The 27,618-nt window shown below is 43.0% G+C and overlaps 1 protein-coding gene across 1 annotated transcript in view; it reads right to left on the bottom strand.

Moving 5' to 3' along the window:
• Positions 1-27,618, bottom strand: part of GALNTL6 (polypeptide N-acetylgalactosaminyltransferase like 6) — a 3,161,254-nt gene that overhangs the window by 473,914 nt on the left and 2,659,722 nt on the right. Inside the window, exon 7 of the mRNA XM_069744235.1 lies at positions 281-398. Coding sequence (XP_069600336.1) covers positions 281-398 — 118 coding nt within the window. The remainder of the gene's footprint in view (positions 1-280; positions 399-27,618) is intronic.

The following is a 27,618-nucleotide window of genomic DNA, read 5'->3' as shown; positions in this document are numbered from 1 at the left end:
CTGCCAATCAGTTATGGGGGCAGGTTATAGAAAGCTCATAAATATGGAAGACTAATGGCAGTATGGGTACTAGTCCACTAGTGATTGTCTTCAGTTGATAAAACAATGATTTTGTTAAAACTACAGCAATCATCCTAGTAAGTGACACATCACTGTTATCACTGTCTTTGTCTCTAAACCATGCTGCTCTCAGACTATGTGGCAGAAAACTGGTGACAAATTACCTTTAAAACATTACAAGTAGAATTCAAGTAATATTTATATACTATCATATTCTTACCTTAAAAGAAATTTCATATTGCTCTCCTCCCCAAATTTCTAAACCAGGATCATAACCTCCTAACTCCCAAAACCATTTTCGATCAACTGCAAACAATCCGCCAGCCATAACTGGTGATCTAAGGTGTAAAAAAAATAGATACAAGTTAGATAAATTCAATGTATTCACAAAAAAAGTATACGTAATGACTACATGGTAACATAGTTAGTAAGGCCGAAAAAAGACATTTGTCCATCCAGTTCAGCCTATATTCCATCAGAATAAATCCCCAGATCTACGTCCTTCTACAGAACCTAATAACTGTAAGATTAATTTTGTTTGGTTGGTTGAAATGATTTCAAGTAGGTAGGGGAATAGAACATTCAAGCTTTGTGTTCATGTGCATGAACTTTTACACTGACCATGGATAAATCAGTGGAGCCTAGCAAAAAGTTTTTGTTACAGAGTAATATAGGTTGAATTAACCCCTTTCTGACCTCGGACGGTATAGTACGTCCGAGGTCAGATCCCCTGCTTTGATGCGGGCTCCGGCGGTGAGCCCACACCAAAGCCGGGACATGTCAGCAGTCTTGAACAGCTGACATGTGCCCGTAATAGGCGCGAGCAGAATCGCGATCTGCCCGCGCCTATTAACTAGTTAAATGCCGCTGTCAAACGCAGACAGCGACATTTAACTACCGCTTCCGGCCGGGCGGCCGGAAATGACGTCATCGCCGACCCCCGTCACATGATCGGGGGTCGGCGATGCTTCAGAATTGTAACCATAGAGGTCCTTGAGACCTCTATGGTTACTGATCGCCGGCAGCTGTGAGCGCCACCCTGTGGTTGGCGCTCACAGCACACCTGATTTTCAGCTACATAGCAGCGAACAGCAGATCGCTGCTATGTAGCAGAGGCGATCATGCTGTGCCTGCTTCTAGCCTCCCATGGAGGCTATTGAAGCATGACAAAAGTAAGAAAAAAAAGTTCAAATAAATGTGAAAAAAATAAAAAAAATATAAAAGTTTAAATCACCCCCCTTTCGCCCCAATCAAAATAAATCAATAAAAAAAATATCAAATCTACGCATATTTGATATCGCCACGCTCAGAATTGCCCGATCTATCAGCTAAAAAAAAGCATTAACCTGATCGCTAAACGGCGTAGCGAGAAAAAAATTTGAAACGCCAGAATTTCGTTTTTTTGGTCGCCGCGACATTGCATTAAAATGCAATAACGGGCGATCAAAAGAATGTATCTGCACCAAAATGCTATCATTAAAAACATCATCTCAGCACGCAAAAAATAAGCCCTCAACCGACCCCAGATCATGAAAAATGGAGACACTACAGGTATCGGAAAATGGCGCATTTTTTTTTTTTTAGCAAAGTTTGGAATTTTTTTTCACCACTTAGGTAAAAAATTACCTAGTCATGTTAGGTGTCTATGAACTCGTACTGACCTGGAGAATCATAATGGCAGGTTAGTTTTAGCATTTAGTGAACCTAGTAAAAAAAGCCAAACAAAAAACAAGTGTGGGATTGGACTTTTTTTGCAATTTCACGCACTTGGATTTTTTCCCCGTTTTCTAGTAAACGACATGCTAAAACCAATGATGTTGTTCAAAAGTACAACTCGTCCCGCAAAAAATAAGCCCTCACATGGCCAAATTGACGGAAAAATTAAAAAGTTATGGCTCTGGGAAGGAGAGGAGTGAAAAACGAACACGGAAAAATGAAAAATCCCAAGGTCATGAAGGGGTTAAGATATACAGTACAGATCAAAAGTTTGGACACACTTTCTCATTTAAAGATTTTGCTGTATTTTCATGACTATGAAAATTGTAACTCACACTGAAGGCATCAAAACTATGAATTAACACACGTGGAATTATATACTTAACAAAAAATTGTGAAACAACTGAAAATATGTCTTATATTTTAGGTTCTTCAAAGTAGCCACATTTTGCTTTGATGACTGCTTTGCACACTCTTGACATTCTCTTCATGAGCTTCAAGAGGTAGTCACCGGAAATGGTTTTCACTTCACAAGTGTGCCCTGTCAGGTTTAATAAGTGGGATTTCTTGCCTTATAAATGGGGTGGGACCATCAGTTGTGTTTTGCAGAAGTCTGGTGGATACACAGCTCATAGTCCTACTAAATAGACTGTTAGAATTTGTATTAAGGCATGAAAAAAGCAGCTAAGTAAAGAAAAGCAAGTGGCCATCATTACTTTAAGAAAAGATGGTCAGTCAGTGTTGAAAATTGGGAAAACTTTGAAAGTGTCCCCAAGTAGAGTTGCAAAAACCATCAAGTGCTACAAAGAAACTGACTCACATGAGGACCGCCCCAGGAAAGGAAGACCAAGAGTCACCTCTGCTTCTGAGTATAAGTTTATCCGAGTTACCAGCATCAGAAATCACAGGTTAACAGCAGCTCAGATTGGAGACTAGGTCAATGCCACACAGAGTTCTAGCAGCAGACACATCTCTACAACATCTGTTAAGAGGAGACTTTGTGCAGCAGGCCTTCATGGTAAAATAGCTGCTAGGAAACCACTGCTAAGGACAGGCAACAAGCAGAAGAGACTTGTTTGGGCTAAAGAACACAAGGAATGGACATTAGACCAGTGGAAATCTGTGCTTTGGTCTGATGAGTTCAAATTTGAGATCTTGGTTCCAACCACCGTGTCTTTGTGCGACGCAGAAAAAGTGAATGGATGGACTCTACATGCCTGGTTCCCACCATGAAGCATGGAGGAGGTGTGATGGTGTGGGGGTTCTTGGGTGGTGACACTGTTGGCTATTTATTCAAAATTGTAGGCATACTGAACCAGCATGGCTGCGACAGCATCTTGCAGTAGCATGCTATTACATCCAGTTTGCTTTTAGTTGGATCATCATTTATTTTTCAACATGACAATGACCCCAAACAGACCTCCAGGCTGTGTAAGGGATAATTGACCAAGAAGGAGAGTGATGGGTTGCTACACCAGATGACCTGGCCTCCACAGTCACCAGACCTGAACCCAATCAAGATTGTTTGTTGTGAGCTGGACCGCAGAGTGAAGGCAAAAGGGCCAACAAGTGCTAAGCATCTCTGGGAACTTGTTGGAAGACCATTTCTGGTGACTACCTCTTGAAGCTCATCAAGAGAATGCAAAGAGTGTTCAAAGCAGTCATCAAAGCAAAAGGTGGCTACTTTGAAGAACCTAGAATATAAGACATAATTTCAGTTGTTTCACACTTTTTTGTTAAAGGGACACTGTCACCAGAATTTGGAGGGAACAATCTTCAGCCATAGGGGCGGGGTTTTCGGGTGTTTGATTCACCCTTTCCTTACCCGCTGGCTGCATGCTGGCTGCAATATTGGATTGAAGTTCATTCTCTGTCCTCCGTAGTACATGCCTGCACAAGGCATGTACATCAGATACCAAAATATCTTACTAAACTGCTGACAATGGATGATATAAAATGATATTTATTGTTAATATTATTCATATAAAGTAATAAAAACACATTTTGATTTAAAAATGGTTTTGCAAAAAAATCTACAGACAATGGCAGTTTGGTAATTAACATTCATAGTAAAGTCTATGTAGATGTAAATTGAATTTCTTAAATGATTTTTGCAAAAGTGTTAAAAAAATTAATTTTGGGGCTTTTCATGACATGATTGAATTAACACCTCCAAACTCCATCCACTAATGGTGGCGTTTTGGACGCAGTAAACAGTGACTGAGCTATGATGTTTCTGCAATTCCTTTAAAATTACTGAGTTGCAGAATCATCGTAATAATGCAAAGTAAATTGTTTGCCTAACTCCCAAGTTCTTCTTTATTACAAGTTATTAGGAGCTTTGGGTCTAAAACAGAAACAAATATATGTCCTAACCAAACCTACTTCTCATCTCTCATATCCTCCCTGTCTCACACCCCTAAACAGTTATTCAACACCTTTAATTCTCTCCTCCGTCCCCGAGCACCTCCTCCCTCCCACTCATCTCAGCTGAAGACTTTGCCTCATTTTTCAAACAGAAGATTGATAACATCAGAGACAGCTTTGGTTGAAAACCCCCAGAGCCTTTCCTCCTAACTGCCGAGCCCTCCACCTCCAAAACAAACTTCTTCAACATTACAGATGATCGACTCTCCACTCTACTCTCAGGATCGCATCTCATCACCTGTGCACTTGACCCAATCCCATCCCACTTCATCCCAAACCTCGCCACAGTCTTTATCCCAACCCTAACCCATCTCTTCAACCTATCAGTAACAACTGGTGTTTTCCCCTCAAGCTTTAAACATGCCTCAATCACACCTATCCTCAAATAGCCCTCTCTCGACCCATCCTCTGTATCTAGGTATCGCCTTATATTTCTTTTTCCCTTATGCCTCAAAACTACTGGAACAAAACGACCATTTTAAATTGTCCTCCCATCTCTCTTCCTGCTCCTTCTTCGACCGCTTACAATCTGGCTTTCGGTTACTCCGCTCCACTGAAACTACCCTAACTAAGGTCACCAATGACCTATGGACCGCCAAGACCAAGCGACACTACTCTGTCCTCCTCCACCTGGACCTGTCCTCTGCATTTTACACAGTGGACCATTCCCTATTATTGCAGACTCTCTCATCCCTTGGCATCACATACTTGGCCCTATCCTGGATCTCATCATACCTAACAGACCAATTAGCGTCTCCCACTTGCACACCATCTCCTCACCTCGCCCCTGTCTGTCGGAGTCCCGCCAGGTTCAGTCCTAGAGCCCCTGCTCTTCTCCATTTACACCTTTGGCCTGGGACAGCTCATAGAATCTCATGGCTTTCAATATCACCTCTATGTTGATGACACACAGATCTACATTTCTGGACCAGATATCACCACCCTTCTAACCAGAATCCCTCAATGTCTGTCCGCTATTTCATCCTTCTTCTCCTCTAGATTTCTAAAACTTAACATGGACAAAACAGAATTCATCATCTTTCCCCCATCTCACGCGACCCCCCAATGGACCTCTCCATTAAAGTAAACAGCTGCCACTCTCCCCAGTCCCACAAGCTCGCTGCCTTGGGGTAATATTTGACACTGATCTCTTTCAAACCACAAATACAAGACCTTTACACTTCCTGCCGACTTGAACTCAAAAATATTTCACTAATCTGTACATTGCTAAACCAAGAATCTGAAAAAACCCTAGTCCATGCCCTCATCATCTCCCACCTTGACTACTCTGGCCTCCCCTCGAACACTCCGGCACCCCTCCAATCTATTCTGAACTCTGCTGCCTGACTAATCCACCTATCCCCCTCTATTCCCTGGGATCTCCCCTCTGTCAATCCCTTCACTGGCTCTCCATTGCCCAGAGACTCCAGTACAAAACCCTAACCATGACATACAAAGCCATCCACAACTTGTGTCCTCTGTATATCTGTGACCTCCTCTCCAGGTATTTACCTGCATGCAACCTCCGATCCTCACAAGATCTCCTTCTCTTATCTCCTCTTCCCACAAACGCATACAAGATTTCTCTTGTGCATCACCTCTCCTCTGGAACTCTCTACCACAACATATCAGACTCTCGCCTACCATGAAAACCTTCAAAACGAACCTGTAGACCTACCTCTTCCGACAAGCTTACAACCTGCAGTAACCACCGATCAACCAACCCACTGCACGACCAGTTCTACCCTCACCTACTCTATCCTCACCCATCTGTTATAGATTGTGACCCCTCGCGGTCAGGCTCCTCTGTCCTCCTGTGCCAGTCGTGACTTGTATTGTTTAAGGTTATTGTACTTGTTTTTATTATGTATACCCCTCCTCACATGTAAAGCACCATGGAATAAATGGAGCTAGAATAATAAATATTAATAATAATAATAATAATAATAATAATAAACACTTACTAAACAACAGTATAATTTCCATGGAAATGTCAAGTGGTATTTTGACAAAGGTGTGTCACATAAGCAAGGATGATGACTCAAGAGAAAGTTTGACACACGTGCTTCTCACAAAATTTAAATATCATCAAAAAGTTAATTTATTTCAGTTCTTCAATAGAAAAAGTGAAACTCATATATTATATAGAGTTATTATAAACAGAATGATCTATTTCAAGTGTTTATTTCGGTTAATGTTGATGATTATGGCTTACAGCAATTAAAAGCCTAAAAGTAATTATATCAGCAAATTAGAATGCTTTATAGCACCAACTTGAAAAATTATTTTAAAATCCAAAATGTTCAATGTGGCATGGCATGGAGGCGATCAGCCTATGGCACTACTGAGCTGTAGGTTGCTTTGATAGTGGCCTTCAGCTTATCTGCATTGTTGGCTCTGGTGTCTCTCATCTTCATCTTGACAATACCACATAGATTCTCTATGGGGTTAAGGTCAGGTGAGTTTACTGGCCAATCAAGCACAGTGATACTGTTTAAACCAGGTATTGGTACTTTGGCAGTGTGGACAGGTGTGAAGTCCTGCTGGAGAATGAAATTTCCATTTCTAAAAATCTTGTCAGCAGAAGGAAGCATGAAGTGCTCTAAAATGTCCTAGTAGATGGCTGTGCTGACTTTGGTCTTGATAAAACACAGAGGACCTACACCAGCAGATGACATGGCTCCCCAAGCCATCACTGATTGTGGAAAATTCACACCAGACCTCAACCAGCTTTGATTGTGTGCCTCTCCACTCTTCCTCCAGACTCTGGGACCTTGATTTTGAAATGAAAGTCAAAATTCACTTTCTTTGTGAAGTGTGTCAATGACTGCCTTCTGGACATCTCTCAAGTGAGCATTGTTCCCCATAATTGTGGAGCCTACTGAATTAGACTAAGGGACTTTTTTTAAACACTTAAGAAGCCTTTGCAGGTGTTTCTTTGTTAATTTTCCTAATCTACTGAGATAATGACTTTTGGGTTTTCATTGGCTGTAAGCCATAATCATCAACATTATAAACACTTGAAATAGATCACTCTGTTTCTAATGACTCTCTATATAATATATGAGTTTCGCTTTTTGTATTGGAGAACTGAAATAAAGTAACTTTTTGATGATATTCTAATTTTGTGAGAAGCACCTGTATCTTTACATAGAAATTCAGTTTTAATAGTATTCACATTTATATTTTTCCTTTTTTCTTCGCATCTAATTAGTTTCATGTCATGTTAGACTTGGGACAGCTAAGGAGGTGATCAATAAATGAAATACTACAGAAAAATAATTTCTTCCTTTCATATGACTTCTAGTCAATAGATCACCAGCACAGATGACAAATACAATTTAAATGGTTTGTCTGCTCCTACACCAACTGTACTGGCTCAACTTTAAATGTGACTGCTGGAAACATTTGCAATCATATTTTGATTATACTCTGATCTTGGTGACATTGGCTGTCAAGTTTGCAATAGTTCTTGGGATAAAACTGACAGGAAACAGTGCACAGATGACAATCAAGTGCAATGACATTGGCAGTCTTACAGAACATCAAATGTCTTCAAGCTCCTTCTGTGTCTCATTTTCTTTTGCCAACATGCTCTAATTGTAATGCAAACATGAACACCTTGGAAAGCATACACTGGGTACATGGTCACTAAATGGCTTGTTTGCCTATGTTTTCAAAATATCATTTTGAATCTAGTTTTTAGTGCACAGAAACCTGTTTAATTAATTTGATTGTTATATAAATTAACTATTAAAAAATATTTGTGTAAAAAATTAAACTACCGTTAATTAAACTGGGTTAGTTTATTAATCAAATAACTGAACTCTTGTCAGCTAAGCCTAATTATGGACTTCCAGGGAGAAAGTGGCTGCAGTTCAGTGCAGTGGCCCTGTTCACTTGTCGAAGCTCTTCATGGAAATATACGTGTACATTAGAGTTGAGCGACCTTGACCTTTTTAGAGTCGAGCCGGGTTTTGCGAAACCCGACTATGTCCAAAGTCGGGTCGAGTGAAATCGGCCGATTATGACGTAAAGTCGGGATCGACCGAAACACGAAACCCAATGCAAGTCAATGGGGCAGCATAGTCGGCAGTGAGTGGGGGCCAGGAAAACACCTAGAGTGCCCATTTTAATGTCAAAACCATCCATTCTTCTTAATGAAGCTTGTCAAGCGTAATTTACCTTATAATAATTGGAAGGCATTTGAAATTGGGGGTCATTTGGCTAAAGTTGTGGGGGGTAGGGCTGGTTCAAGTAATTAGTGGGCCCAGGAAATCTGGACCACGTCACGGCAGTGGAGCAGGGAGAGGTAAGTATTTCAACTTTGCAAGTGCTGTGAACCTGAGCAAGCAGGGGGGGCCCACTCGTTGGCATTGGCACTGGCACAGGGCCCCTCAAAGTACAGCGGTGTGTTTGCACGGCGGGGGCGCCTCCCACCGGCAGCAACACTTTTGCGTACTATGAGAGGCCCTGTGCCAGTGACGTCGCCAACTAGTATTCCTCCCCCCACCTGATGAAGGAACCTGCACTTTCATCTGCACCTTCCTCTTTGTCCCCGTGTAAGGTGGTATGGTATGCGGGAAGAGCAACCTGACTTTCAGCAGGGTCACAATGTTGTTGTGTAGCGTGCACGGGGAATGTTGCGTTATGGGTCAATGTACCAGCAGACTCATCTATCACTGGCTGGGCAATGGGCACGATGAAGTGGAAACACAGATATAGGCCCAAAGAAGAAAGTGGGCTAAATGCAGTTCAAAATTGGTAACACAGGAATAACCAGGGGGCATTGCAGTGGAGGACAACTGGAATGAGAGGCTGACACAGAGAGTAGGGCCAAATCAGTAAGTAGTCGAAATGCAGTTCAAAATTGGCAACCGTAGTAAACAGGCGGCACAGCTTTGTTCAGTGGAGGAGAACAGCAAGGAGTGGCAGACACCGATAGTAGGCCCCAACCCAACTAGTAGGCCAAATGCAGTCTAACATTAACAACTACTTAACGAGAGGCTGAAAATGGTATTTCAGGACAGGAAACCAGGAGAACAGCAAGGAGTGGCAGACACCGATAGTAGGCCCCAAACCAACTAGTACGCCAAATGCAGTTGTTCCATTTAACCACAATTTAATGAGAGCCTGAAGATAGAAGCTCAGGAAAGGCAACCTGGGGAACACCTTGGAGTGTAACACACCATCTCTCTCCACCCCATACCCATTTTGTAGGCCTAATGCTGTGTACTTTTCTACAACTACTAAACGAGAGTCGGAAGACCGAAGCAATGGCAAGGAAACCTGGGGAACACCTTGGAGTGTAACACACCATCTCTCTCCACCCCATACCCAATTTGTAGGCCTAATGCAGCCTACTTTCCGACACCTACTAAACGAGAGCATGAAGATCGAAGCTCAGGAAAGGCAACCTGGGGAACACCTTGGAGTGTAACACACCATCTCTCTCCACCCCATACCCATTTTTTAGGCCTAATGCAGTGTACTTTTCTACAACTACTAAACGAGAGTCGGAAGACCGAAGCAATGGCAAGGAAACCTGGGGAACACCTTGGAGTGTAACACACCATCTCTCTCCACCCCATTCCCCATTTTTTAGGCCTAATGCAGCCTACTTTCCGACACCTACTAAACGAGAGCATGAAGATCGAAGCTCAGGAAAGGCAACCTGGGGAACACCTTGGAGTGTAACACACCATCTCTCTCCACCCCATACCCATTTTGTAGGCCTAATGCTGTGTACTTTTCCACCAACTACTAAACGAGAGCCGGAAGATCGAAGCTCATGAAAGGCAACCCGGGGAACACCTTGGAGTGTAACACAACCTCTCTCTACACCACGAAAGGGCTGATTCTTAGGAAGGAAGGCTGTTGTAAATAAGCATTGCGCGTCCGAGGGTGATTATATTCTTATTCGGTATCTACTCACCCTCGGACGCGCCATGCTTCTTGATTTGTAATTAATGTTTATTTGCAATGTGCTTTTGACTTACTCAATTATTTTTTTAATTATTGATTTTATTAAATTAATAGTTTAACATCTTATTGGAAATAATTTAAAGGAGACGCGACAGGACAACACTCGGTGGATGCCATATCTGTGTTAACAACTCCAAAAAACTTTCAGTTAACTTCTTGCAGGAGAAAGAAATTGTAGCTGTTGGACCTTTGTAGTACAGTTCCAGATATTTGTTGTGTGTTTGTTTTGATTGTTAAAATGTCTGCATTTGAGATCTCAACACGATCTTATTTTTTATAATCAAATTAATTTTTTAAATATTTTATTAGGTTGGTTCAAGGGGTACACGGGCCGCAGTAGACAGGTCAGTGGAGGCCTAGTGGAAGGAGGGACCGCAGATGCGCCACTGTTTCACCCATACACAATTAGTAGGCCTAATGCAGCGTAGTTTCCAACAGCTACTAAACGAGAGCCGGAAGATCGAAGCTCAGGAAAGGCAACCTGGGGAACACCTTGGAGTGTAACACAACCTCTCTCTACACCACGGAAGGGCTGATTCTTAGGAAGGAAGGCTGTTGTAAATAAGCATTGCGCGTCCGAGGGTGATTATATTCTTATTCGGTATCTACTCACCCTCGGACGCGCCATGCTTCTTGATTTGTAATTAATGTTTATTTGCAATGTGCTTTTGACTTACTCAATTATTTTTTTAATTATTGATTTTATTAAATTAATAGTTTAACATCTTATTGGAAATAATTTAAAGGAGACGCGACAGGACAACACTCGGTGGATGCCATATCTGTGTTAACAACTCCAAAAAACTTTCAGTTAACTTCTTGCAGGAGAAAGAAATTGTAGCTGTTGGACCTTTGTAGTACAGTTCCAGATATTTGTTGTGTGTTTGTTTTGATTGTTAAAATGTCTGCATTTGAGATCTCAACACGATCTTATTTTTTATAATCAAATTAATTTTTTAAATATTTTATTAGGTTGGTTCAAGGGGTACACGGGCCGCAGTAGACAGGTCAGTGGAGGCCTAGTGGAAGGAGGGACCGCAGATGCGCCACTGTTTCACCCATACACAATTAGTAGGCCTAATGCAGCGTAGTTTCCAACAGCTACTAAACGAGAGCCGGAAGATCGAAGCTCAGGAAAGGCAACCTGGGGAACACCTTGGAGTGTAACACAACCTCTCTCTACACCACGGAAGGGCTGATTCTTAGGAAGGAAGGCTGTTGTAAATAAGCATTGCGCGTCCGAGGGTGATTATATTCTTATTCGGTATCTACTCACCCTCGGACGCGCCATGCTTCTTGATTTGTAATTAATGTTTATTTGCAATGTGCTTTTGACTTACTCAATTATTTTTTTAATTATTGATTTTATTAAATTAATAGTTTAACATCTTATTGGAAATAATTTAAAGGAGACGCGACAGGACAACACTCGGTGGATGCCATATCTGTGTTAACAACTCCAAAAAACTTTCAGTTAACTTCTTGCAGGAGAAAGAAATTGTAGCTGTTGGACCTTTGTAGTACAGTTCCAGATATTTGTTGTGTGTTTGTTTTGATTGTTAAAATGTCTGCATTTGAGATCTCAACACGATCTTATTTTTTATAATCAAATTAATTTTTTTTATATTTAATGATGTTGGTTCAAGGGGTACACGGGCAGCAATAGACAGGTCAGTGGAGGCCTAGTGGAAGGAGTGACGGCAGACAGGCATCAAAGGCCTAACATTGGGCTGGCTGTAGGCAAGTTAAAATTGGTTCCAGGGGAACACGGCCATCAGTGGCCTGGTCAGTGTAGTTGTAGTTGAAAGAACGGGACGCAGACAGGCTTCGAAGGCCTAACATAACAAACTTGGGCTGGCTGTAGGCACTTTTAAATTTGTTCCAGGGGTATATGGGCAGCAGTGTATGGTCAGTGGAAGTCTAGTGGAAGGAGTGACCGCAGACAGGCTTCCAAGGCCTAACATAACAAACTTGGGCTGGCTGTAGGCACTTTTAAATTGGTTCCAGGGGTACACGGGCAGCAGTGGTCTGGTCAGTGGAAGTCTAGTGGAAGGAGTGACCGCAGACAGGCTTCCAAGGCCTAACATAACAAACTTGGGCTGGCTGTAGGCACTTTTAAATTGGTTCCAGGGGTACACGGGCAGCAGTGGTCTGGTCAGTGGAAGTCTAGTGGAAGGAGTGACCGCAGACAGGCTTCCAAGGCCTAACATAACAAACTTGGGCTGGCTGTAGGCACTTTTAAATTGGTTGCAGGGGTACACGGGCAGCAGTGGTCTGGTCAGTGGAAGTCTAGTGGAAGGAGTGACCGCAGACAGGCTTCGAAGGCCTAACATAACAAAATTGGGCTGACTGTAGGCACTTTTAAATTGGTTCCAGGGTAACACGGCCAGCAGTGGCCTGGTCAGTGTAGTAGTTGTAGAAAGAAGGGACCGCAGACAGGCTTCGAAGGCCTAACATAACAAAAATGTCAAAACAATGGTATTGTCAGTGCCAGGCATTGAAGGATGTCAGCGCCTAGACTACACATTGGTGAAGCTGTGAGAGATAATTTTGCTAGTGGTAGAGCACTGTTTGAGCTGGGGGGGGGAACTGTCTTGTGGCCGGCGGTACAGGCACAGGGCCCCTCATATTACAACGGTGTGTCTGACGTTGGGTGCGCACCACCACCGCCAGAGACACTTTATTGTACTATGAGGGACCCAGTGGCAGTGCCGTCGACCAAAAGCGGCCACACCCACCTCTTCAGACAAACAGCACTCTCAAGGGTCCAAGCGCAAAGTGGCGATAGCACGGCCCCGTGTGGGGAGTTTGGCCATTTCGTGAGGTGGAAACATGTCGTATGCTGGACAATCAGGTGAAGAAAATTACGAGATTGGAAAAGTCATTCAGAATAGTCCACAGGCAAGACCTTTTCATAGGAAAGCTAGGTGTCAGCCGGGCAGGGTGGGGCAAAAGATTTTGAAATCCAGTTGTAGTTCATTTTAATGAAGGTTAGATCATCTACATTTTGGGTAGCCAGACGAGTCCTTTTTTCTGTTAGTATTGAACCTGCAGCACTGAATACTCTTTCTGATAGGACACTAGCTGCCGGGCAAGCAAGCTCCTGCAATGCATATTCTGCCAATTCTGGCCAGGTGTCTAATTTGGATGCCCAGTAATCAAATGGGAATGACGGTTGAGGGAGAACGTCGATAAGGGATGAAAAATAGTTTGTAACCATACTGGACAAATGTTGTCTCCTGTCACTTTGAATTGATGCTGCAGTACCTGTCCTGTCTGCGGTCATAGAAAAATCACTCCACAACCTGGTCAGAAAACCCCTCTGGCCAACGCCACTTCTGATTTCTGCCCCTCTAACACCTCTGGTCTGCTGGCCCCTGGAGCTCGTGTGAGAACGATCACGGGCGCTGTGTGCAGGGAATGCCAGAAGCAAACGGTCAACAAGAGTTGATTGTTTTGTTGGTAATATTAGTTCCAAGTTCTCATGTGGCATAATATTTTGCAATTTGCCTTTATAGCGAGGATCAAGGAGGCAGGCCAACCAGTAATCGTCATCGTTCATCATTTTTGTAATGCGTGTGTCCCTTTTGAGGATACGCAAGGCATAATCCGCCATGTGGGCCAAAGTTCCCGTTGTCAAATCTGCGGTTGTGCTTGGTTGAGGGGCAGTTGCAGGCAAATCTACGTCACTTGTGTCCCTCAAAAAACCAGAACCCGGCCTTGCCACGCCACCAATTTCCCGTGCCCCCGGGAAAGCTTCCTCATTAAAAATATACTCATCCCCATCATCCTCCTCATCCTCCACCTCCTCTTCGCCCGGTACCTCGTCATGTACACTGCCCTGACCAGACAATCGCTGACTGTCATCAAGGCTTTCCTCTTCCTCTGGTGCAGACGCCTGATCCTTTATGTGCGTCAAACTTTGCATCAGCAGACGCATTAGGGGGATGCTCATGCTTATTATGGCGTTGTCTGCACTAACCAGCCGTGTGCATTCCTCAAAACACTGAAGGACTTGACACATGTCTTGAATCTTCGACCACTGCACACCTGACAACTCCATGTCTGCCATCCTACTGCCTGCCCGTGTATGTGTATCCTCCCACAAAAACATAACAGCCCGCCTCTGTTCGCACAGTCTCTGAAGCATGTGCAGTGTTGAGTTCCACCTTGTTGCAACGTCTATGATTAGGCGATGCTGGGGAAGGTTCAAAGAACGCTGATAGGTCTGCATACGGCTGGAGTGTACAGGCGAACGGCGGATATGTGCGCAAAGTCCACGCACTTTGAGGAGCAGGTCGGATAACCCCGGATAACTTTTCAGGAAGCACTGCACCACCAGGTTTAAGGTGTGAGCCAGGCAAGGAATGTGTTTCAGTTGGGAAAGGGAGATGGCAGCCATGAAATTCCTTCCGTTATCACTCACTACCTTGCCTGCCTCAAGATCTACAGTGCCCAGCCACGACTGCGTTTCTTGCTGCAAGAACTCGGACAGAACTTCCGCGGTGTGTCTATTGTCGCCCAAACACTTCATAGCCAATACAGCCTGCTGACGTATGCCAGTAGCTGCCCCATAATGGGAGACCTGGTGTGCAACAGTGGCAGGTGCGGATGGAGTGTTTGTGCGACTGCGGTCTGTGGACGAGCTCTTGCTTCTGCAGGAGGACGAGGAGGAGGAGGAGGAGGAGGAGGGGGTGCGAACGGCTACAGACAACTGTTTACTAGACCGTGGGCTAGGCAGAACTGTCCCAAACTTGCTGTCCCCTGTGGACCCTGAATCCACCACATTTACCCAGTGTGCCGTGATGGACACGTAACGTCCCTGGCCATGCCTACTGGTCCATGCATCTGTTGTCAGGTGCACCTTTGTGCTCACAGATTGCCTGAGTGCATGGACGATGCGCTCTTTAACATGCTGGTGGAGGGCTGGGATGGCTTTTCTGGAAAAAAAGTGTCGACTGGGTAGCTCGTAGCGTGGTACAGCGTAGTCCATCAGGTCTTTGAAAGCTTCGCTTTCAACTAACCGGTAGGGCATCATCTCTAACGAGATTAGTCTAGCTATGTGGGCGTTCAAACCCTGTGTACGCGGATGCGAGGCTAAGTATTTCCTTTTTCTAACCATAGTCTCATGTAGGGTGAGCTGGACTGGAGAGCTGGAGATCGTGGAACTAGCGGGGGTGCCGGTGGACATGGCAGACTGAGAGACGGTGGGAGATGGTATTGTTGCCGCCGGTGCCCTAGATGCAGTGTTTCCTACTACGAAACTGGTGATTCCCTGACCCTGACTGCTTTGGCCTGGCAAAGATACCTGCACAGATACAGCAGGTGGTGCGCTAAATGGTGGTCCTACACTGCCGGAAGGGATGTTGCGTTGATGACTAGCTTCATTGGCCGAGGGTGCAACAACCTTAAGGGACGTTTGGTAGTTAGTCCAAGCTTTCAAATGCATGGTGGTTAAATGTCTATGCATGCAACTAGTATTGAGACTTTTCAGATTCTGACCTCTGCTTAAGGAAGTAGAACATTTTTGACAGATGACTTTGCGCTGATCAATTGGATGTTGTTTAAAAAAATGCCAGACTGCACTCTTTCTAGCATCGGATACCTTTTCAGGCATTGCAGACTGAGCTTTAACCGGATGGCCACGCTGTCCTCCACCAGGTTTTGGCTTTGCCACGCGTTTTGGGCAAGATACGGGCCCGGCAGATGGAACCTGTGGCGATGTTGATGCCTGCTGCGGCCCCTCCTCCTCCTCTGCTTCAGAACTGCTGCCGCCTGCACCCTGTTCCCCCAATGGCTGCCAATCGGGGTCAAGAACTGGGTCATCTAATAACTCTTCTTGTACCTCCTGCGCAACTTCGTCTGTGTCACCGTGTCGTTCGGTGGTATAGCGTTCGTGATGGGGCAACATAGTCTCATCAGGGTCTGATTCTTGATCAGCACCCTGCGAGGGCAATGTTGTGGTCTGAGTCAAAGGACCAGCATAGTAGTCTGGCTGTGGCTGTGCGTCAGTGCACTCCATGTCAGATTCAATTTGTAATGGGCATGGACTGTTAACTGCTTCACTTTCTAAGCCAGGGACGGTATGTGTAAAGAGCTCCATGGAGTAACCCGTTGTGTCGCCTGCTGCATTCTTCTCTGTTGTTGTTTTTGCTGAAGAGGACAAGGAAGTGACTTGTCCCTGACCGTGAACATCCACTAACGACGCGCTGCTTTTACTTTTACCAGTTTCACGAGATGAGGCAAAAGAGCTAGAGGCTGAGTCAGCAAGATAAGCCAAAACTTGCTCTTGCTGCTCCGGCTTTAAAAGCGGTTTTCCTAATCCCAGAAAAGGGAGCGTTCGAGGCCTTGTGTAGCCGGACGACGAACCTGGCTCCACAGCTCCAGACTTAGGTGCAATATTTTTTTCCCCACGACCACCTGATGCTCCACCACTAACACTACCCTCATTACCAGCTGACAATGAACGCCCCCGGCCACGACCTCTTCCACTAGACTTCCTCATTGTTTTAAAAACGTAACCAAACTAACGTTATTTGTTGCAGTCACACAACTTACACGGTGAGCTATAACTTCAGTATGATTTAGCTACCCCTTTACAGGTTGGTGAGACCACAGCGAAAATCAGGCCCAATGTTACACACTCTTTTTTTGGTGGCTGCAAATTAGAGAGATGCCCCACACGCAGGACTGTCACTGAAGCACAAATGTTAATATTAATGTCACACTATTATTTTTTTTTTATTTTTATTTTTTTCAGGAACACTTTAGAAACCCCCCCCAAAAAAAAAAATAGATTTTTGCAGGGAGAATTTAGAAAACAAATGTAACAAACTATATGCTTTCTATGGGCCACTGAGTGAGAGATGACGCACACAGGAATCAGGAGTGGCACACAAGCCCAGAGGCCAATATTTTTCTACCAATGATTGATGGAGTTATTTTCTCTGGTAGATTTTAGAACCCAAATCAAGGAAAAAAAATGTAGGCTTTCTATGGACCACAATTGGAGAGAGAGAGAGAGAGAGAGAGATGGCACACCCAGGAGTCAAGACTAGCACACAAGCAGAAAGGCCAATATTAATCTCCCATTTTTTTGGGGGTTTTGTTTTTTTTTTTTGTTTTTTTTTTTTTTCAGGGAGACTTTAGAAAAAAAAATAATAAAAAAAATATGATTTTATCAGGAAGAATTTAGAAACCAAATAAAATAAAATGATTTTTTCAGGGAGAATTTATAAAACAAATAAAAACAAAAATAGGCGTTCTATGGCCCACTGACTGAGAGATGACGCACACAGGAGTCAGGAGTGGCACACAAGCCCAGAGGCCAATATTTTTCTACCAATGATTGATGTAGTTATTTTCTCTGGTAGATTTTGGAACCCAAATCAAGGAAAAAAAATATAGGCTTTCTATGGACCACAATTGGAGAGAGAGAGAGAGAGAGAGAGAGATGGCACACCCAGGAGTCAAGACTGGCACACAAGCAGAAAGGCCAATATTAATCTCCCACTGTTTTTTTTGTTTGTTTTTTTTTTTTTTTTTTCAGGGAGACTTTAGAAAAAAAAATAATAAAAAAAATATGATTTTATCAGGAAGAATTTAGAAACCAAATAAAATAAAATGATTTTTTCAGGGAGAATTTATAAAACAAATAAAAACAAAAATAGGCGTTCTATGGCCCACTGACTGAGAGATGACGCACACAGGAGTCAGGAGTGGCACACAAACCCAGAGGCCAATATTTTTCTACCAATGATTGATGTAGTTATTTTCTCTGGTAGATTTTAGAACCCAAATCAAGGAAAAAAAATATAGGCTTTCTATGGACCACAATTGGAGAGAGAGAGAGAGAGAGAGAGAGAGAGAGAGAGAGAGATGGCACACCCAGGAGTCAAGACTGGCACACAAGCAGAAAGGCCAATATTAATCTCCCACTTTTTTTTTTGGTTGTTTTTTTTTTTTTTTTTTCAGGGAGACTTTAGAAAAAAAAATAATAAAAAAAATATGATTTTATCAGGAAGAATTTAGAAACCAAATAAAATAAAATGATTTTTTCAGGGAGAATTTAGAAAACAAATAAAACCAAAAATAGGCGTTCTATGGCCCACTGACTGAGAGATGACGCACCCAGGAGTCAAGACTGGCACACAAGCAGAAAGGCCAATATTAATCTCCCACTGTTTTTTTTTTTTTTTTTCAGGGAGACTTTAGAAAAAAAAATAATAAAAAAAATATGATTTTATCAGGAAGAATTTAGAAACCAAATAAAATAAAATGATTTTTTCAGGGAGAATTTAGAAAACAAATAAAACCAAAAATAGGCGTTCTATGGCCCACTGACTGAGAGAGAGAGAGAGATGGAACGCTTAGTACTGGCACACAAGCCCAAAGGGCAATATTAATCTCCCTTTTTTTTTCCAGGGAGAATTTCTAAAACCCAAAAAAAAAAAAAAATAGGCTTTCTATGGCCCACTATTTGTGAGAGAGATGGGACGCTCAGGACTGGCACAGATGGCACGCTCAGGACTGGCACAGAAGCCCAGAGGCCAATATTAATCTCCCTTTTTTTCTGGGAGAATTTATAAAACCAAAAAAATATTTAAATAGGCTTTCTATGGCCCACTATTTGTGAGAGAGATGGCACGCTCAGGACTGGCACAGATGGCACGCTCACAACTGGCACACAAGCCCAGAGGCCAATATTAATCTCCCTTTTTTCAGGGAAAATTTATAAAACCAAAAAAAAAATTAAATAGGCTTTCTATGGCCCACTATTTGTGAGAGAGATGGCACGCTCAGGACTGGCACAGATGGCACGCTCACAACTGGCACACAAGCCCAGAGGCCAATATTAATCTCCCTTTTTTCAGGGAAAATTTATAAAACAAAAAAAAAAATTAAATAGGCTTTCTATGGCCCACTATTTGTGAGAGAGATGGCACGCTCAGGGCTGGCACAGATGGCACGCTCAGGACTGGCACACAAGCCCAGAGGCCAATATTAATCTCCCTTTTTTTCAGGGAGAATTTATAAAACCAAAAAAAAAAATAAATAGGCTTTCTATGGCCCACTATTTGTGAGAGAGATGGCACGCTCAGGGCTGGCACAGATGGCACGCTCAGGACTGGCACACAAGCCCAGAGGCCAATATTAATCTCCCTTTTTTTCAGGGAGAATTTATAAAACCCAAAAAAAAATAAAATAGGCTTTCTATGGCCCACTATTTGTGAGAGAGATGGCACACTCAGGACTGGCACACAAGCCCAAAGGCCAATATTAATCTCCCACTGTATTTTTATCAGGGAGAATTTATACACCCCACAAAAAAAAATACAGAAAAATGAAAAGGCTTTCTATGGCCCACTATGTGAGAGAGATGGCACACACAGGGATGGCACTCTAGCAGAAATGCCAAATTGCCAATCTTAATCTCCCACCAAAAAAAAAAAAAAAAAAAAAAACAGGGAATGTCCTACAATTACTATCTCCCTGCCTGCAGTAATCTCAGCCAGGTATGGCAGGCAGCTACTATCTCCCTGCCTGCAGTAATCTCAGCCAGGTATGGCAGGCAGCAATAAGGAGTGGACTGATGCACAAATGAAATAAAAAGTGTGGACAAACAAAAAAGATAGCTGTGCAGAAAGGAAGGAACAAGAGGATTTGTGCTTTGAAAAAAGCAGTTGGTTTGCACAGCGGCGTACACACAGCAATGCAGCTATCAGGGAGCCTTCTAGGGCAGCCCAATGAGCTACAGCGCTGAGGGGAAAAAAAAAAAAAAAAAAACTTCCACTGTCCCTGCACACCGAGGGTGGTGTTGGACAGTGCAAATCGCTGCAGCACAAGCGGTTTTGTGGTTAATGGACCCTGCCTAACGCTATCCCTGCTTCTGACAAAGCGGCAGCAACCTCTCCCTAAGCTCAGATCAGCAGCAGTAAGATGGCGGTCGGCGGGAACGCCTCTTTATAGCCCCTGTGACGTCGCAGACAGCAAGCCAATCACTGCAATGCCCTTCTCTAAGATGGTGGGGACCAGGACCTATGTCATCACGCTGCCCACACTCTGCGTTTACCTTCATTGGCTGAGAAATGGCGCTTTTCGCGTCATTGAAACGCGACTTTGGCGCGAAAGTCGCGTACCGCATGGCCGACCCCGCACAGGGGTCGGATCGGGTTTCATGAAACCCCGACTTAGCCAAAAGTCGGCGACTTTTGAAAATGTTCGACCCGTTTCGCTCAACCCTAGTGTACATTGAATCAAACAAATATGTTTTTGGTGGCACTGAAGGATAACAATTGGCTGAATTGCTATGTAAAGTACATGCGCAGCTTAAAGTATTAAAAAGTAACGAGAATCTTAAATCATCAGTGCAAATTAATAAACTTTCATACTATATCTTACTAGAGGAAAACACCTCTTCTCAGTAACTTTTCAACTCTCCCATTCATTATTTTCATCTTAAATTGCCCAAATCAGACTACAGATTTATCTTCACTAAGGAGAGAAAAATATGCATGTTGCCTATAAAAGTTAATATAGTGGAAACAAGAAAGGAGATGGAGGAAGGCATAAATAGTGAGAAACAAAATACTGCATCTTCTAGTGACCAAAAACTGCACATGGGAAAAATGCAAAAAAAGCAGGACACAAGTCATTTAATGGCTTCCTCAAGTGCAGTCATGACAGTTTGTCCAGAAAGATGACCTGAAAGTACAATCACAATTAAAATTCTTATTAACTGATGAAAAGAAAATCACTCTTTAAGTCCTAATATAGAGGTCTGTTCTTCGCACAAGTGTTATATCTGTAGTTTTCAAAAACAGAACACAGACCCATTATAATTTATGGAGCTGTTCACATGTTTTTGTATCTTTAACTCCTTTCTGACATGTGACGCACTATCCTGTCAAGGTGGGGTGGGCCCGTATGCCCACCGACGGGATAGTACGTCATAGTGATCGGCCGCGCTCACGCTCAGCTGATATCCTTCAATATGTGCCAGGAGTCGTCACGGACAGCCACCAGCACAATAACCCCCGGCACACTGTGATCAAGCATGATCGCAGTGTTTCGGCGGTATAGGGAAGCATCGCGCAGGGAGGGGGTTCCCTGCATGCTTCCCTGAGACCCCCGGAGCAGCGCGATGTGATAGCGTTGCTCCGAGGGTCTCCTACCTCCTCCTTCCTGCAGGCCCCAGATCCAAAATGGCCACCATACAGCATCATCAGCGAAAAAATAAAAAAGTTATAGTCCTCAGAATAAAGCGATGCAAAAATTATTATTTTTTCTATAAAATAGTTTTCAACGTATAAAAGCACCATGACATAAAAAAATGATATAAATGAGGTATCGCTGTAATCGTACTGACCCGAAGAATAAAACTGCTTTATCCATTTTACCAAACGCGGAACAGTGCAAGCGCTCCCCCAAAAGAAATTCATGAATAGCTGGTTTTTGGTCATTCTGCCTCATAAAAATTAGAATAAAAAGCGATAAAAAAGTCACGTGCCCCAAAATGTTACCAATAAAACGTCAACTCATCCCTCAAAAAACAAGACCTCACATGACTCTGTTGACCAAAATATGGAAAAATTATAGCTCTCAAAATGTGGTAACGCAAAAAATATTTTTTTCAATAAAAAATGTCTTTTAGTGTGTGATGGCTGCCAATCATAAAAATCCACTAAAAAACCCGCTACAAAAGTAAATCAAACCCCCTTTATCACCCCCTTAGGGCAAGGCAAGGCAAACAGGATCATAGGGTGCATTAAGAGAGGTCTGGATACACATGATGAGAGCATTATACTGCCTCTGTACAAATCCCTAGTTAGACCGCACATGGAGTAACATAGTAACATAGTAACATAGTTAGTAAGGCCGAAAAAAGACATTTGTCCATCCAGTTCAGCCTATATTCCATCATAATAAATCCCCAGATCTACGTCCTTCTACAGAACCTAATTGTATGATACAATATTGTTCTGCTCCAGGAAGACATCCAGGCCTCTCTTGAACCCCTCGACTGAGTTCGCCATCACCACCTCCTCAGGCAAGCAATTCCAGATTCTCACTGCCCTAACAGTAAAGAATCCTCTTCTATGTTGGTGGAAAAACCTTCTCTCCTCCAGACGGAAAGAATGCCCCCTTGTGCCCGTCACCTTCCTTGGTATAAACAGATCCTCAGCGAGATATTTGTATTGTCCCCTTATATACTTATACATGGTTATTAGATCGCCCCTCAGTCGTCTTTTTTCTAGACTAAATAATCCTAATTTCGCTAATCTATCTGGGTATTGTAGTTCTCCCATCCCCTTTATTAATTTTGTTGCCCTCCTTTGTACTCTCTCTAGTTCCATTATATCCTTCCTGAGCACCGGTGCCCAAAACTGGACACAGTACTCCATGTGCGGTCTAACTAGGGATTTGTACAGAGGCAGTATAATGCTCTCATCATGTGTATCCAGACCTCTTTTAATGCACCCCATGATCCTGTTTGCCTTGGCAGCTGCTGCCTGGCACTGGCTGCTCCAGGTAAGTTTATCATTAACTAGGATCCCCAAGTCCTTCTCCCTGTCAGATTTACCCAGTGGTTTCCCATTCAGTGTGTAATGGTGACATTGATTCCTTCTTCCCATGTGTATAACCTTACATTTATCATTGTTAAACCTCATCTGCCACCTTTCAGCCCAAGTTTCCAACTTATCCAGATCCATCTGTAGCAGAATACTATCTTCTCTTGTATTAACTGCTTTACATAGTTTTGTATCATCTGCAAATATCGATATTTTACTGTGTAAACCTTCTACCAGATCATTAATGAATATGTTGAAGAGAACAGGTCCCAATACCGACCCCTGCGGTACCCCACTGGTCACAGCGACCCAGTTAGAGACTATACCATTTATAACCACCCTCTGCTTTCTATCACTAAGCCAGTTACTAACCCATTTACACACATTTTCCCCCAGACCAAGCATTCTCATTTTGTGTACCAACCTCTTGTGCGGCACGGTATCAAACGCTTTGGAAAAATCGAGATATACCACGTCCAATGACTCACCGTGGTCCAGCCTATAGCTTACCTCTTCATAAAAACTGATTAGATTGGTTTGACAGGAGCGATTTCTCATAAACCCATGCTGATATGGAGTTAAACAGTTATTCTCATTGAGATAATCCAGAATAACATCCCTCAGAAACCCTTCAAATATTTTACCAACAATAGAGGTTAGACTTACTGGCCTATAATTTCCAGGTTCACTTTTGGAGCCCTTTTTGAATATTGGCACCACATTTGCTATGCGCCAATCCTGCGGAACAGACCCTGTCGCTATAGAGTCCCTAAAAATAAGAAATAATGGTTTATCTATTACATTACTTAGTTCTCTTAGTACTCATGGGTGTATGCCATCCGGACCCGGAGATTTATCTATTTTAATCTTATTTAGTATTGTGTCCAGTTTTGGGCACCGGTGCTCAGGAAGGATATAATGGAACTAGAGAGAGTACAAAGGAGGGCAACAAAATTAATAAAGGGGATGGGAGAACTACAATACCCAGATAGATTAGCGAAATTAGGATTATTTAGTCTAGAAAAAAGACGACTGAGGGGCGATCTAATAACCATGTATAAGTATATAAGGGGACAATACAAATATCTCGCTGAGGATCTGTTTATACCAAGGAAGGTGACGGGCACAAGGGGGCATTCTTTGCGTCTGGAGGAGAGAAGGTTTTTCCACCAACATAGAAGAGGATTCTTTACTGTTAGGGCAGTGGGAATCTGGAATTGCTTGCCTGAGGAGGTGGTGATGGCGAACTCAGTCGAGGGGTTCAAGAGAGGCCTGGATGTCTTCCTGGAGCAGAACAATATTGTATCATACAATTATTAGGTTCTGTAGAAGGATGTAGATCTGGGGATTTATTATGATGGAATATAGGCTGAACTGGATGGACAAATGTCTTTTTTCGGCCTTACTAACTATGTTACTATGTTACTATGTTAGGGAGAAAATAAAAAAAATGTATTTATTTCCATTTTCCCATTAGGGTTAGGGCTAGGGTTAGGGTTAGGGCTAGGGTTAGGGCTAGGGTTAGGGTTAGGGCTAGGGTTAGGGTTAGGGTTAGGGCTAGGGTTAGGGTTAGGGCTATGGTTAGGGTTGGGGCTAGGGTTAAGGCTACAGTTAGGGCTGGGGCTAAAGTTAGGGTTAGGGTTGGGGCTAAAGTTAGGGTTAGGATTACATTTACGGTTGGGAATAGGGTTGGGATTAAGGTTAGGGGTGTGTCAGGGTTAGGGGTGTGGTTAGTGTTACCATTGGGATTAGGGTTAGGGGTGTGTTAGGATTAGGGTTTCAGTTATAATTGGGGGGTTCCCACTGTATAGGCACATCAGGGGCTCTCCAAACGCGACATGGCATCCGATCTCAATTCCAGCCAATTCTGTGTTGAAACAGTAAAACAGTGCTCCTTCCCTTCCGAGCTCTCCCATGTGCCCAAACAGGGGTTTACCCCAACAAATGGGGTATCAGCATACTCAGGACACATTGGACAACAACTTTTGGGGTCCAATTTCTCCTGTTACCCTTGGGAAAATACAAAACTGGGGGCTAAAAAATAATTTTTGTGGAATTTTTTTTTTTTTCACGGCTCTGCGTTATAAACTGTAGTGAAACACTTGGGGGTTCAAAGTTCTCACAACACATCTAGATACGTTCCATAGGGGTCTAGTTTCCAATATGGGGTCACTTGTGGTGGGTTTCTACTGTTTAGGTACATTAGGGGCTCTGCAATTGCAATGTGACGCCTGCAGACCATTCCATCTAAGTCTGCATTCCAAATGGCACTCCTTCTCTTCCGAGCTCTCCCAAGCACCCAAACAGTGGTTCCCCCCACATATGGGGCATCAGCGTACTCAGGACAAATTGGACAACAACTTTTGGGGTCCAATTTCTCTTGTTACCCTTAGGAAAATACAAAATTGGGGGTTAAAAAATTATTTTTGTGGGAAAAAAAAAGAATTTTTATTTCCATGGCTCTGAGTTATAAACTGTAGCGAAACAGTTGGGGGTTCAAAGCTCTCACAACACATCTAGATGAGTTCCTCAGGGGGTCTACTTTCCAAAATGGTGTCACTTGTGGGGGGTTTCAATGTTTAGGTACATCAGTGGCTCTCTAAACGCAGCATAGCGTCCCATCTCAATTCAAGTCAATTTTGTATTGAAAAGTCAAACGGTGCTCCATCCCATCCGAGCTCTCCATGCACCCAAACAGTGGTTTACCCCCACATATGTGGTGTCAGCGTACTCAGGACAAATTGTACAACAATTTTCGGGGTCCAATTAATTCTCTTACCCTTGGGAAAATAAAAAATTGGGGGCGAAAAGATCATTTTTGTGAAAAAATATGATTTTTTATTTTTACGGCTCTGCATTATAAACTTCTGTGTATCACAGAACAAACTTCTTGATTGTGGCTTTGAGCACCTTGAGGGGTGCAGTTTTTCGAATGGTGTCACACTTGGTTATTTTCTATCATATAGACCCCTCAAAATGACTTCTAATGATGTGTGGTCCCTAAAAAAAAGGTGTTGTAAAAATGAGAAATTGCTGGTCAAATTTTAACCCTTATAACTCCCTAACAAAAAAAAAATTGGTTTCAAAATTGTGCTGATATAAAGTAGACATGTGGGAAATGTTACTTATTAAGTATTTTGTGTGACATATCTCTGTGATTTAATTGCATAAAAATTCAAATTTGGAAAATTGCAAAATTGTCAAAATTTGTGCCAAATTTCAATTTTTTCACAAATAAACGCAGGTAATATCAAAGAAATTTTACCACTGTCATGAAGTACTATATATCACGAGAAAGCATTGTCAGAATCACCAGGATCTGTTGAAGTGTTCTAGAGTTATGACCTCATAAATGGACAGTGTCAGAATTGTAAAAATCAGCCTGTTCATTAACGTGCAAACCACCCTTGGGAAAAAAGGGGTTAACCCCTTACCGGCATCGGACGTACCATACCGTCCGATGCCGGCTCCCCTGCTTTGATGCAGGGCTCCGCGGTGAGCCCGCACCAAAGCCGGGACATGTCAGCTGTTTTGAACAGCTGACATGTGCCCATAATAGGCGCGGGCAGAATCGCGATCTGCCCGCACCTATTAACTAGTTAAATGCCGCTGTCAAACGCAGACAGCGGCATTTAACTACCGCTTCCGGCGGGGCGGCCGGAAATGACGTCATCGCCGACCCCCGTCACATGATCGGGGGTCGGCGATGCTTGTGAATGGTAACCATAGAGGTCCTTGAGACCTCTATGGTTACTGATTGCCCGTCGCTGTGAGCGCCACCCTGTGGTCGGCGCTCACAGCACACGTGCAATTCTGCTACATAGCAGCGATCAGCAGATCGCTGCTATGTAGCAGAGCCGATCGCGTTGTGCCTGCTTCTAGCCTCCCATGGAGGCTATTGAAGCATGGCAAAAGTTTAAAAAAAAAGTTTAAAAAAATGTGAAAAAAATAAAAAAACATAAAAGTTTAAATCACCCCCCTTTCGCCCCAATCAAAATAAATCAATAAAAAAAATATCAAATCTACGCATATTTGGTATCGCCGCGCTCAGAATCACCCGATCTATCAATTAAAAAAAGTATTAACCTGATCGCTAAACAGCGTAGCGGGAAAAAAATTCGAAACGCCAGAATTACGTTTTTTTGGTCGCCGCGACATTGCATTAAAATGCAATAACGGGCGATCAAAAGAACGTATCTGCACCGAAATGCTATCATTAAAAACGTCATCTCGGCACGCAAAAAATAAGCCCTCAACCGACCCCAGATGATGAAAAATGGAGACGCTACGAGTATCGGAAAATGGCGCAATTTTTTTTTTTTTTTTTTTAGCAAAGTTTGGAATTTTTTTTCACCACTTAGATAAAAAATAACCTAGTCATGTATGGTGTCTGAAGGGGTTAACCCCTTCATGACCAGGGGATTTTTCGTTTTTCCGTGTTCGTTTTTCGCTCCCCTCCTTCCCAGAGCCATAACTTTTTTATTTTTCCGTCAATTTGGCCATGTGAGGGCTTATTTTTTGCGGGACGAGTTGTACTTTTGAACGACATCATTGGTTTTAGCATGTCGTGTACTAGAAAACGGGAAAAAAATTCCAAGTGCGGTGAAATTGCAAAAAAAGTGCAATCCCACACTTGTTTTTTGATTGGCTTTTTTGCTAGGTTCACTAAGTGCTAAAACTGACCTGCCATTATGATTCTCCAGGTCATTACGAGTTCATAGACACCTAACATGACTAGGTTATTTTTTATCTAAGTGGTGAAAAAAAATTCCAAACTTTGCTAAAAAAAAAAAAAAAAATTGCGCCATTTTCCGATACTCGTAGCGTCTCCATTTTTCGTGATCTGGGGTCAGTTGAG

This window comes from Ranitomeya imitator, chromosome 1 (genome assembly GCF_032444005.1).
Source record: "Ranitomeya imitator isolate aRanImi1 chromosome 1, aRanImi1.pri, whole genome shotgun sequence".
NCBI classification, from domain to species: Eukaryota; Metazoa; Chordata; class Amphibia; order Anura; family Dendrobatidae; genus Ranitomeya; species Ranitomeya imitator.
The sequence above is the reverse complement of the archived record's forward strand: the minus strand, read 5'-3'. Positions and strand labels throughout refer to the sequence as shown.